The sequence below is a fragment of the Dendrobium catenatum genome, unplaced genomic scaffold (assembly GCF_001605985.2).
Source record: "Dendrobium catenatum unplaced genomic scaffold, ASM160598v2 fragScaff_scaffold_72, whole genome shotgun sequence".
Classification (NCBI taxonomy): domain Eukaryota; kingdom Viridiplantae; phylum Streptophyta; class Magnoliopsida; order Asparagales; family Orchidaceae; genus Dendrobium; species Dendrobium catenatum.
In genome coordinates, this window is record NW_021318534.1 from 1,995,300 (window position 1) to 2,007,603 (window position 12,304).

The 12,304-nt window shown below is 31.8% G+C and overlaps 1 protein-coding gene across 1 annotated transcript; it reads right to left on the reverse strand.

Moving 5' to 3' along the window:
* Nucleotides 1–6,813: 6,813 nt before the first annotated feature.
* Nucleotides 6,814–9,555, reverse strand: LOC110092417 (ammonium transporter 3 member 1). The gene is made up of 2 exons (XM_020816947.2): nt 9,250–9,555; nt 6,814–7,540 (listed from the first exon to the last, which is right to left on the reverse strand). Exons 1-2 carry the CDS (start codon nt 9,476–9,478, stop codon nt 7,023–7,025), a joined length of 747 nt encoding a protein of 248 aa, XP_020672606.2. The 5' UTR covers nt 9,479–9,555; the 3' UTR covers nt 6,814–7,022.
* Between the last annotated feature and the right edge of the window lie 2,749 nt (nt 9,556–12,304).

Genomic DNA, 12,304 nt, shown 5'->3' on the forward strand with positions numbered 1-12,304 from the left:
TACATTCGGTCTCGCAGTATGCCTAAATAGTTGATAGGTCCCTTCCTTTTAGGGACTATAAATCCTACTTATCCGTGTCACATAGATGACCCCACTTCCATCTTTCTCTCACGCATGTGTCGAGTGATTGAATTTCTTTTCTCCAATTTCTCCTTAGTACCTTAGACCCTCTGAATGTTGATATGAACCCGCTTGCTGACTAAGCCATTTGAGACCTTTCTTCCCTTGAGTAGGACTTCTTAGTCTATACCATTGTGTCGATCCCATTTTGGAGAGGATAATGTATGATTCTTTAATCGAGAGTTTTCTCAGTCTCTGGCCTGATATGTAATTAACCACAGGGGCTTGCGCCCGTGGGAAATTGAATTCCACCATCTACTAAACCCCATCCGAGCTGATGTATCGGGTGGGGGAAACCTGTTGTTGTGATTTAGGCCATATATATTATTACCTATCGAGGTGCGTAGGCGAGAGCCACTATCCTCCATTGTTAATCGTATGTATGGTCTAATCCGCCCTTCAATTGGCTTACTTATGTCGAGTGTAAAGGCCTACGATCATTTTGTCCTACATGATAGTTTGGCCATACCCTTTGCATTCAAACCCCATGAGCGGTGCTCTTTCGGAGGTCCACATTTGCCTTATTGAAAGAGTTGGTGCGTGTAATAATAGGATCCTAATTCGAGCAGTGGTTAGGCATCAACATAATCCTTAGCGGGGTGAATCATATAAACATTATTTTCTTCATAGTTTTACATTACTTGCACATTACATGTTTACTTATTTTGTAATTGCATAGATTAATTATTCTTATAGTGAAGGATATGTATGTCTATGTTTATTCTTTTAGAGTTTAATTTATATATGTGCTTACATTGTCTAATGCTCTATGCTAGTATAATTATTTTATACATCTCCATTATTTATCACTTGTGTGTTACAACTTGGGTGTAAAGTGACTTGATTGATATGACTTGTATGTTGTGTAAATCTATTACATTGTATATATATACATCTTGTTGTTTCCTATAAACATACGCCTAAATATATAACTTCTGTGGTGTATTGCTTCTATTGTAATAGCCCAAGTTTTGACATAGTCAAATAAAATTTTAGGAGTTATTATAAGTCTAATTTGTAAACCATGTTTATCATAATATAGATATTGTTATGTTTTAATTATAATAGTTTTTTTCTTAATTTATAGGCAGGATATATTTTAGATTAATGAATGTAAATAAAATATTTTTTCTAATAAATATCTTTTAATTATGATGCTATTTAGAGCATATGCATCTTTAGATCTCTATTGATCTTATAGAAACGAAGGATGTCTATTGACTTCCTACGATTATATCATCTCCTTAAGAATTTAGTACATTTCATATCCTATGCCTAGGCATGACTCATACTAATTTAATATTTTTGGTTATGCTTTCTTCCCTTTATCGAGGCCCCACATTACACCTAATGGCTACTATGTACATTAAATGAAGATACAAGAGGCAAATTGATACATACAATACTTACATCATCAATTCAAAATAAGAAATTTAGTTAGACATAAAGTAGAATTAAAACAAACTCATTTTCATTAATAGCATGATAGAAAGAGCACACAAGAGATATATATCACTAGAAGAGTTCAATGGATCTCCTTTACACTCATTCTCTTTACTTACATATTTTCTTCCAAAAACACAAGCCAAACATTCTAATGATGGTATTAAGTACTTCTCTAAATTCCCTTAGTTGTCACCCTAAGGGAGTTTCAGAGAATCACTCTAAATTTGACTAAAATTATCTAAGTGATTGAACTCTCCTACAAACATAATATAATGACTATTTATAGGAAAACACGAAAACATAATATGGTGCTGCGACACTAGAAAGGTCGGCATAGGCCTAGTAACTGAATTAAAGCTACAATGTTATTTTTATGGTATCACCGCAGTGCTTGCTGGCGTGGATTAGTTACATGGTGAAGAGGCACATTTTTTCGCTGACAATCGTGTCCTTGAGAAGTTACAACTGCTAACACTGCTAACTTTTGGACATTGCAGTGTAGGAAGAGTAATTTGGGAGCTGAGGGGCTAAAGAGTTTAACATTCCGACACTTGACGATAGAGCACATGGCCCTACAAGGTGAACTTTTGACATCATGGCACTGTCTAACAGAAAAGTGGACATTGCCATGTCGATATTCTGGTTCTCGGCGATGTCCTCTTCATGGCGTTGTCGCGTTGTTTATTTTGTTGTCGCGGCATTTTATGAAACTTAGAATTTTATGTCTTTTCTATATTTTTTCTATACAATACAAATAAAATAACATATTTTTACTAAAAATAAAACACATTATTTACACTTATCAAATTCTCTTCAGCTTAAACTCTTGTTTGTCCTTAAGCAAATAAATATATTATAATTCTGATTAAATGATTAAACAAAGTAAAATTGATAATTTAAAATTACTAAAATATAGGATAATACATCACGATCTAAAAGTAGTAAAAATGAATAAGATTATAATTCTAGTTTAAAAAATATTAATAATTATACTAATCAGACGTCCTTATTATTTGAATCATGTATATTAATGAATTTTTTTGGGACATCTGAGCCATTAAGTCAAACTCACAGACACATTACATATGCAAGCTTCGAACCCAAATCATTTGGTTAGTAGCAACAAACCCCCAACCAGCAAACTAAGATGAGTTGTGTGTCTCCATAGAGATGAATGTAGTTGGTATTGCAATCAAGTTTCCTTAGAGTTTTGTTCTCTCGACATCTCTCTAATTAAATTTTAAAGCTACTAAAAATCAAACTAAATATCAAGTGCTACTCACAAGACTTCAGTGCAATCACATGGTAGGAGTTCCCAGGCTACTAGTTTTTGGTAATTTTCAGCTCATACTATGCCATGTTCTATAGTTCATTTTGAGAAGCTTTCTCATGAAGGCTCACACTGAGACTATTTATTTTCCAAAGTTCCTCGCTGCTCATTTATCAACAACAATAACATAAACTCTTTATCCCACTACATAAACTATGTGTTACATGAAAACTTTTTCCTCCATTGTGTTCTATTTGAAGTCAAATTTTTATTTAAATCTAATAATAATAATAATAAATCATTATGTTTTTAGATCTATCTCTATCTTGTTTAACATAGTCCATAATTAATACATCTACTCTTTTAATCGGATCATCCAAAGGCAGAGAGCATAAAAAATCATGTAAGGTGACATTCTCAAATCTTATTTGCCATTGGAGCATAAAAAATCTTTTCGTGTGCATGCTCGTTGCACATTTATCAAGAGAAGAAAACAAGTAGCCAACTTATTGGCAAATTATATCAATGATAATCCTCATCACCAAATTTGGTTGGCAGGGCAAAAAATATCGTTGATCACACCAAATTTACTTAGAGTAATCCAATCATTTTAAATGTTGAGGAAGAGGAAGTTGTTGCCTGCTACAATCAGTAGGGAAAGATGTTAGCCTTTTCCTTTCTTTAATATTAACTACAGATTTGATCGGAACAAATTTTCCAATCAAATCAAAAGATTTCTTTTATTACTCGAAGGACCGATTAATCAATTAGAATTTGTAAATCATATTTTATTATGTTATTTTTATTCTCTCCATCTTCTTCTCTATTAATGGACAAATTTAATAGTGAAAACTTTTATATTAAATTATATAGGATTATTAATTTCTAAGATAAGTTATTACTTTTAAGATAGAGATCTAAAAAATGGAAAGATAGACTTCCCTAAGAGAGAGAGAGAAAATAAGAGGGTTTTTAGAGGGAGAGAGGTCGAAATATATAAATTTATATATCAAATATATAAATTAAAATATTTAATCAATAAATAAATAAAATTGTAACGATAACACTAATGGAATAAATATTTTATATTATTATGTGGGGGTGACTGCACAAATCCTTTTTTCTCAAATTCGTTGCTGGGTTGACAGTATCATTGTAGGGTCTTAAGTTCTGGATAAAAAAGTTGAGGCTCACATTAGGTAGTTAAAGATTTGTATAAAATTTGTAGAACAACCATAATATAAATCCTTAAAAAAAAATTAGATATTAAAAATATTAATAACTAAGAATTTCGTGGTATATACAACGTTTTAAAAACCGAACTAGACGTTGAACCGATACCCGGTCGGTTCAACCGGTTGAACCGGACCCGGTCGGCCGGCCGGTTCGTTCTGTCACTGAAACTGGGCAAGCAAAGAACCGGCTCAGAATCGGTCGGACCGGCGGTCGGACCGTGAAACCAGCGAACCAGTAACCGAGCGTAAACCGCCCAGTTAAGCTCAACAAAAATTTTCAGCCGTTTGATTTAAATCATGCGGTATTGTGGTGAAGTTGTGAATATTAGGAAACGTGTAAAACATCAAAACCTATTTTACTTTTCAATTTTCTCCCTCCCGTAACTCCCAAAGCCGCCCCTCCTCTGATCCTCTTCCTTCCTCGCTGCAACTCGTTGGTGCTTTGATCATTGGCGAACTGACCAGCCAAATTAATCTTCACCATCGCTGCAGCTCCTCAAGTTAAGCTTAACCGTCGCTGCAGCTCTTCCTTCCTCGCTGGATGTTCACTGTCTAGTGTTGCTAAGTAATTTAATTTTAAACATGCTATTGTTCAGCTATTAGAAAACAACAGAGGTTCATAGTATTATAAATGAGGATAGAAGTTCAATTGCATTTGTCAACCCCTCGTTTGAGGAAAAAAAAATTTGTCTAGAACTAGAACCAGTGTTATTGGTATGGATCTGATTCTGATAATGGTGAATATGTGATTGTTGTAGTGATCTTACCTAGGATCCTTTCCCTAATTTTAGCATAATTCATGAATTTCTTCAAAGCAAAATGGAATGTATATTATTATATTTGAGCATAATTCCCTTAGAAATCCACCAGAAAGGAATAGGTAGCAAGAATCCAAGCCAGGTAAATTACTATTAACTCAATACAATTTAGGTAATGGATTTGCTAAATCTGTGTCTTGTGAGGGGAATTATTTACCACCTTATATTTTTATCATTTATGTCCTTGAATATTAGTTGTACATAGAGAGTTTGATTTGATAATCTATATCTGATCTTGTTGTAATAGGTTCATGTAGGTGAAATATGTTAGTATTTGAAGCCTATAACAAGCCAGGTATTTCATTTTTGTTATCAGTCTTGTTTTTCCATATTAATCATTTTGTATATAATTAGGTTGATGATTGTTCTTGTTTTGTAAATTTGTTATTTTTTATTGCTCCTATAAATGGCTTACAAAGTTTGTGTTTCTAATGACATTCTCACTCCCTTAATGACATCTATCTAATCGATTCTTCAGCTTAATATTAACAATGGATCAATAAAATAATCAATCTACACATTCAACTCAAAGTGTTCGTGAGAAAGTAGATATCACTTGGAACCATTTTACTGAGTGTAAAAGCATTGATGGTAGGAAGCAATACAAATGTCTTCATTGTGGAACAATTTATAAGGGAGGAGGCATTAATAGGATGAAACAACATCTAACAGGGATTAAAAGGAACATTGCTTCTTGTAAGAAGGTACCACATGACATACGACATCAGATGCAACAAAATTTGAATGAGATATCAAAGGAAAAGCAACAAGCACAACAAGACGTCTTGCAAATTAATGATCTATTTAGTGAAGATCCAGTTGAAGAAGAGAGGGGCTCATGTTCTATCACGAAATCACAAAGTTCAGATGTACAAGGTAAGGGAACTGATAAAGGAAAGAGGAAAAAATTGATGAAATTGATAATTTTTTGCACCTAGAACAAAACCAGGATCTCAACCTTCCTTAAGAAGTGTGATGACATCTAAGGAGGTAGTGCACCGTGCAGATTTAACAATTGCTAGATGATTTTATGATAGTTTCATGCATTCCATTCAATGCTATCAATTCACAAAACTTAACATCATCTACACCAACCCCAAGCAAGATTGTTGATTAACTTATATCTTTTGAGTATAATATTAAATATAGACTTATTATTTCATATTAATAATTTGTAGAAGAAGACAGCTTATCTAATATATGTGATGAAGATGACATACCATGTGAGGATGCAAAAGTATTGGGATGCAAGATTTTGATGAAGGAGAGTTTGAGAATCCATCATTCGATCACACAAATTTAGTGGATGATTATTAGATTCACTATGAGTGTTTTGAGTTTTTTTAAATGCGAACTTGTATAAACCATTTAATGCCAATTATTTTTTTTTTGTCTCTATGGTATTAAATTAAAACTTTTTATATTTATGAATTTTGAGTTTGTCTTATTAATAAAGTGTCATAATTTTGCTATAAGTTATGAAGAGGTATGTTATATGTTGCCAATTTAATCTTTTTTAATGTCTATTTTGTTATATATTTTATTTCATTTTCTTTTACTCATTTCATTTTTTAATAAATTGACATAATAGAGAAGGAGAAGTGAAGATGGTTGCATTCATCAACTTCCAACACACAATAGAGCTCAACAAAAGGTATGTTATTTACTTATTTGCTTATGTTTTATAAACTTTATTGATGCAATATTTATATTATTTGATTAGTTTGATATGATAATGAAATGTATAGTGAATGCATCCGAGGAAATTTTTTCATTCATTTTATAATTTTTAATATTATTATTATTTATTTCATCATTCAATCATGAACCTCTCATTCTTCCGGTCTATTGTCTCATCCGATTTTCGAAAACATTGGGTATATATACAAATCCCAATATTTTTTCTATTACTCTTCTTTTTCACTCATTAAATCATTCAATTTTTCATTCAAAGAATATCTAACAGACCAGTAAAGTAAGTACATAAACACCAATGTTCAAATAAGGCAGAGAAAAAAAAAGAAAAGAAAAACACAGCTGGTAACATTCAAGTACTACTTGAAAACTGCTCCAGATGTTTTGAATCAAAACTCTCCATCCTTCTTCACCGAACCACCAGCTGTATCAATCTCCCTACGCCGCCGAGCTTCGATTAATCCGACCGTCGCCATGCTGAGTATCATCAGACCACCCGTGCTTCGTAGCTTCGAAAGCCTCCCCATCTCCCCACAGCGCATACGCCTCCTCTCCGTGCACGGCGTCGTCACCAACAACGAGCTCTTCCTCCGGCATTCGAAGCGGGATGGCGGTGCGAATAATAAGGCAGATAATGGAGGTCACAACGACGTTCCAGCCGATAACGAAGAGCGCGCCGACAATCTGTTTTAGGAACTGGACTCCGCCGGGGCTGCCGTAGAAGGCGCCCCGGGAGTTTGTGACGGGGAGAAAGAGGGAGCAGAGTGTGGGTTCGGCGAAGAGGCCGGTGGTGGCCCCACCGAGGAAGCCGGCGACGGCGTGGGTGTGGAAAACGCCGAGTGTGTCGTCTACTTTCTGGAGTAGGGAGGAGCGTTTGTGGACTATCATCATTGTGAACCAGGGGAGGCTGCCGGAGAGGACGCCCATGGCAATGGCCGCCCATCCTTGCACCAATCCTGAATTTTAAATCAGGATATTTTCAAAATTTAAATAATTAGGTTTATTTTACATTTTGCAATAATCTACACTATTTGAATGCGGACTTTAAAAAAAATAAATAAATAAGTCGAGCCAACATATTTGAACAATAATAACTTTAAATATTTTTTTTCAAATAAATAAAATTAAATCGCATCTAGCCTTTCAACATTTTATATTATTAAAGCTCTTCCTCAATCACAATTCTATTTTTTTTTTAAATAACTTTTTAATGTTATTCATCATGAAAATAATCATCAAATAAAATCCAATTAATTTTTTTTCATAAACACAAATTATAAAATTTTTATGAAAAAAATATTTTTTAAAGCTATTGAAAAAAGTATCTTCCTAATGTAATATATTTTTTTAAATAATTAAAATGGAGTAGCCGAAAAGAATTATGATTATGATCTAAAATTAAAATTTAAAAAAATTATCCCAAATATACCGTAAATTATAGGTATAAAACGGCCTACAAAGTTAAATAAATTACTATATGTAATGAATATGACTATGTCCACGCTTAGCTTATTGTTTAATGAGCCAAATTAAATCTCTCTGGCAATTCTGTTTTATTCAAAGGACAAGTTGAACCGACCCGAGAAATAAATTGTTAATCTCACGAGCAGATGATAGCCTCACTATTAGCTAAAGAATATTTTTTAACTTCTAAGAAATATTAAATTTTTAAACATTTATGAAATAGATTTATTTATTAGTCTATATCAAAACTCTACCGCTAAATTTGACATTTCGTCCGAAACTATTGGGAAGTTATAGGAAAAAAAACAAATATAAAAGTATCTGAAAAGGATATTGAAATAGATATAATAAAAACATATTTTCTAACAGGCAATAGACATATAAATTAAACATATTATGTGATAAAAGAGAAAATTTTATTATTAAAATATATAATATAAGAAAAAATTGAAAATACTTAATTTTTTAATAATTTAATTCTTAAAAAAAAAAAGTTGTGCACAAATTGGCTTCTTTAATATAGTACTAATGCTAGCGGAAGAGGAAACCGAGTTGAATGACGAGAAGTCAACGTTCCAACTGCCTTGGATTCAGGCCGCTCAAAATTATAATATTATTCTCCACAATTATTTAACATAATTTTAAAATATACTTATTATGTAATATTTTTTTTATTAAAATTATATGAAATATTAAAATCCATAGTATAATTTTAAATTATAGATTTCGTTTGAGATAATTTTTTAGCATTTTTAAACTAATTTTTTAATAAATATTTATTGTTAAAAAAATTACTTTAAAAAATAATAAAAAAATTATCCTAAATAAAATCTTAAAAGTAACATGTGCAAAAATATTCGTTCAATTATATTTATGAATTAATATTATTTTGATCACATACAAGTAATTTTTTTATTTTATGCAAAATAAATTTATTTAATTTTTATAAATTATGCAACTCATTTTAACTTTGGGTGTGTTTGATATCACTGTATATTTTATAAAGTTAATTGTAAAATTATAGTGAGAAAAATAACATTGCTAATCTGGTCCTAAAAAATATTTTTTCAATATAAATTTAATTGAAAAGAAGCCAGAGAGGAGTAGCTAAACAGAATTATAATTGTTAAGCTCTAAATAGTTATCTAATATAATTAACTTTAACGAATAAAAATACTAAATAATTTCCTTAAAAAAAAACCTGCGCCGGGAGTTATGCAAACGAGTCCGGTGATCATTCCCTGCACGGCTCCAATGACCGACGGCTTCTTAAAGAAGATGACATCGAGACAAGTCCACACGAGGAGGCTGGTGGCCGCGCAGATATTCGTGTTCAGCACCGCTAAGGAAGAGTCGGTGTTGGCCGCGTACGGGTCGCCCCCATTGAAGCCCGCCCAGCCCATCCATAGCAGTCCAGCCCCCACGAGCATGAGAAGCAAGTTGTTGGGCGGGAACCTCTCCCGGTCCTTCGTTGACCTCGGCCCAACCTATCATATTAATGCCAATATTAAATATACATTAACTCTACATTTAAGTTGACCGCTTTATTTAAAAAAAATTCTTTTTATTTAGATATTTTGACAATCTAACCAAAATTTGATCAGAATAAGATTAAAAAAAAAATAGACAAGATTTTTTAATTATATTTAAAAAATATTATATTAAGTAATATATATATATATATATATATAATAGAGCCCTTGATTCGGACTCATTTGGGCTCGGATTGGGTTGATCTTGGTGTCGTTGGGTTCGTATTTCCGAGACGCTCAGTTTGACTGTAAGCTCGCTGAAATCGGAGTTCATATGCTCCCGAAATTAATTTTTGAAGCTTCCAACTAGTTTTTGCCTCGAGATTCGTGCCCGATCAAGATGATTTTGCGATGTCGTATCAATAATATAATTTTTTCTTATTTAATTTTTGAGCGTATTTTATTTCACATATTCTTTATTATATTTAAATAAAATTGAATAATTAGTTAAATTAATTTTGATAATAATTATAAATATCTAATAATTTAATTATATTAACAAATCATATTGTTTTCTAATTAAAAAAATCTTATAATTGTACAAACCATTACAAAGCTTATTTTTAAAAGCTTGGAATGGTCCGGTGATGTGTAAACGGAATCCTGATTTAAGATTCCGCCAGTCATACTCTTGATATTTACACCCCGTAGATTAAATGGGAGCGCGGACACCACGAGGCCATTAAAGTTTGTTTGACTTTTCTTTTGTTCATATGCTGACGAATTACGGGATGTCATTATCTACTTTTTCTTGGATTAAAAAGATTTGGTTAAAAAATATTAGAAAAAATATTTTATTATTAAATTTAAATGAGAATTTAATTTTTAATAGGACATAATGATTAAAAAGGATTCATATAGCCGACTTATGAGATAATCTTGTGAATTGACGGCGATAAAATTTGGAAAAAATAGAATAAATGTGTATGCAGCGGAAAGTTTTAATTATTAATTAAGGGATTTTGAATTCAAGTATTTTATATATAATATGAATATGAGTTTATCTTAATTGATATAAATATCTTTCAAATAAAAAAAAAAATATATGTTGGTTAAGACTTCGTTGCAGACGGATTTCTTACTGTTTTTTAAAATAGTTTATTAATTAAAAATTAAAAATTTCGTTCTGAAAAATTGGTTTAAAAGCAGTAATAGATCCGTCCCAAACAAAGCTTAAGAGTTATAATATCGTGAATTTGATTTTGATGATTTAAATTTTAATTATTCTTTTGCCGGATGATGAAGTTATGGCCTATTGGTGACTTATCTTTTTGTTCTTCGAGTTTTCATGTTGCTTTCATCTTATGGATGGCCTTATGCAACCATGGGTTGCAGCTTCTCGAGAGGATTCTTTCATCTGCTTCTATTGATTTTAGCCAATTTCTATCATGTTCATTTTCTTCTGTTAGTTTTCTACTATATAGTTTATTTCACTGAAAGAGTTTTCATTTATTTGAGATAGCTCTCTTATTATTTTGTTTTCCATTTCACGATAATAATTTTTGTTTTGCAGTTATTTTTTTCCTACTTAAAAAAATATTTTTGTACTAGGAAATTGCTATTTACAATAGTTTAAAAAAATTATTTTCTCCACAACAGCTTTATAAAAATGTAAGAAGGATATCCCAAACGAAGTCTTGGAATTTATTGGGGCGGCTACAGTGTTTTATAAAGTTTATTATGAAATTGTTGTTGAGAAAATTTTTTTAAGCTACTTTTATTGAAAAAATAATAATTTTCTTTCATAAATTTTTTTGAAAAACAACGAGAATTGAGAAGATAGCAAGAAAAAGAGCCAAATAACATTATAATTGTAATATACAAAAATAAAATAACGAGAAAACTTTCTCAAATAGATCCTTAATTTTCATCATCTTTGTGAATTTTGTAATCTTCTCTTGGGCTCTTAGCTAGAATTGTTATTAGCTACATACTTTTTTCTAGAAAAATGGAATTGGACTCCTATAATTTTTTTTTTAATGATTCAAATATATATTAAAAATGATTTAATTATTATTTTGATTTAAATGCGTGTATGTACGATAAATTTTATGGAGCATTAGATGTATGTGAGCTGTTAGCCTGTTATGAATTTGGGAATGTTTTAATTGTCTTTTCATAGAAGCTTTTGACTGAGTATAAAGATTATAAAATGATGCTATGTATTTAATTAATACAAATATTGTTCTAAATTATTTAGATATTTTTTGTATTATGATAAAATACATTTTGAATGTATTATTAAAATTATATTACAAAATTGTATTCAATAACAATATTTTGTCCTAATATAAGTTTTATTTTGACAATATATACACTTATATATTATAAAATTTATTTCATAATTTATTATGTTCATTAATATTAGGGGTGTCAATTTCGGGTCATAGGTCGGGTTCGGGTCGAATCCAGAACTGACCCGATTTCAAACGGGTCGACCCTAACCCGACACGATAGGTAAACGTGTCTGAAATTTAAACGTGGACCCGACCCGACGGGTTGCCGGGTTGACCCGACCTGACACAGGAAGGCGGACTGCCTGGCGCGCGGACACAGACGCACGTGACTGGGTCGCTCGGACTACCAGGCGCAGACGCGAGCGACGGGGTCGGGGGCGGGCAGGAGCGCGGGCAGGCAGGTAGGTGAGCGATTTTCATTTATTTGTGCAACTGATTATTAGAATTGAGTTTAAGATTGTTTGAACTCAGCATTATAAATGATTTA

Coding starts and splice junctions, on each gene's coding strand:
- LOC110092417 (XM_020816947.2), bottom strand. CDS start 9,478: ATGCTCGTGGGGGCTGGACTGCTATGGATGGGCTGGGCGGGCTTCAAT. Junction 7,541..9,249: donor TTGCATAACTCCCGGCGCAG/GTTTTTTTTTAA, acceptor TTTAAAATTCAG/GATTGGTGCAAGGATGGGCG.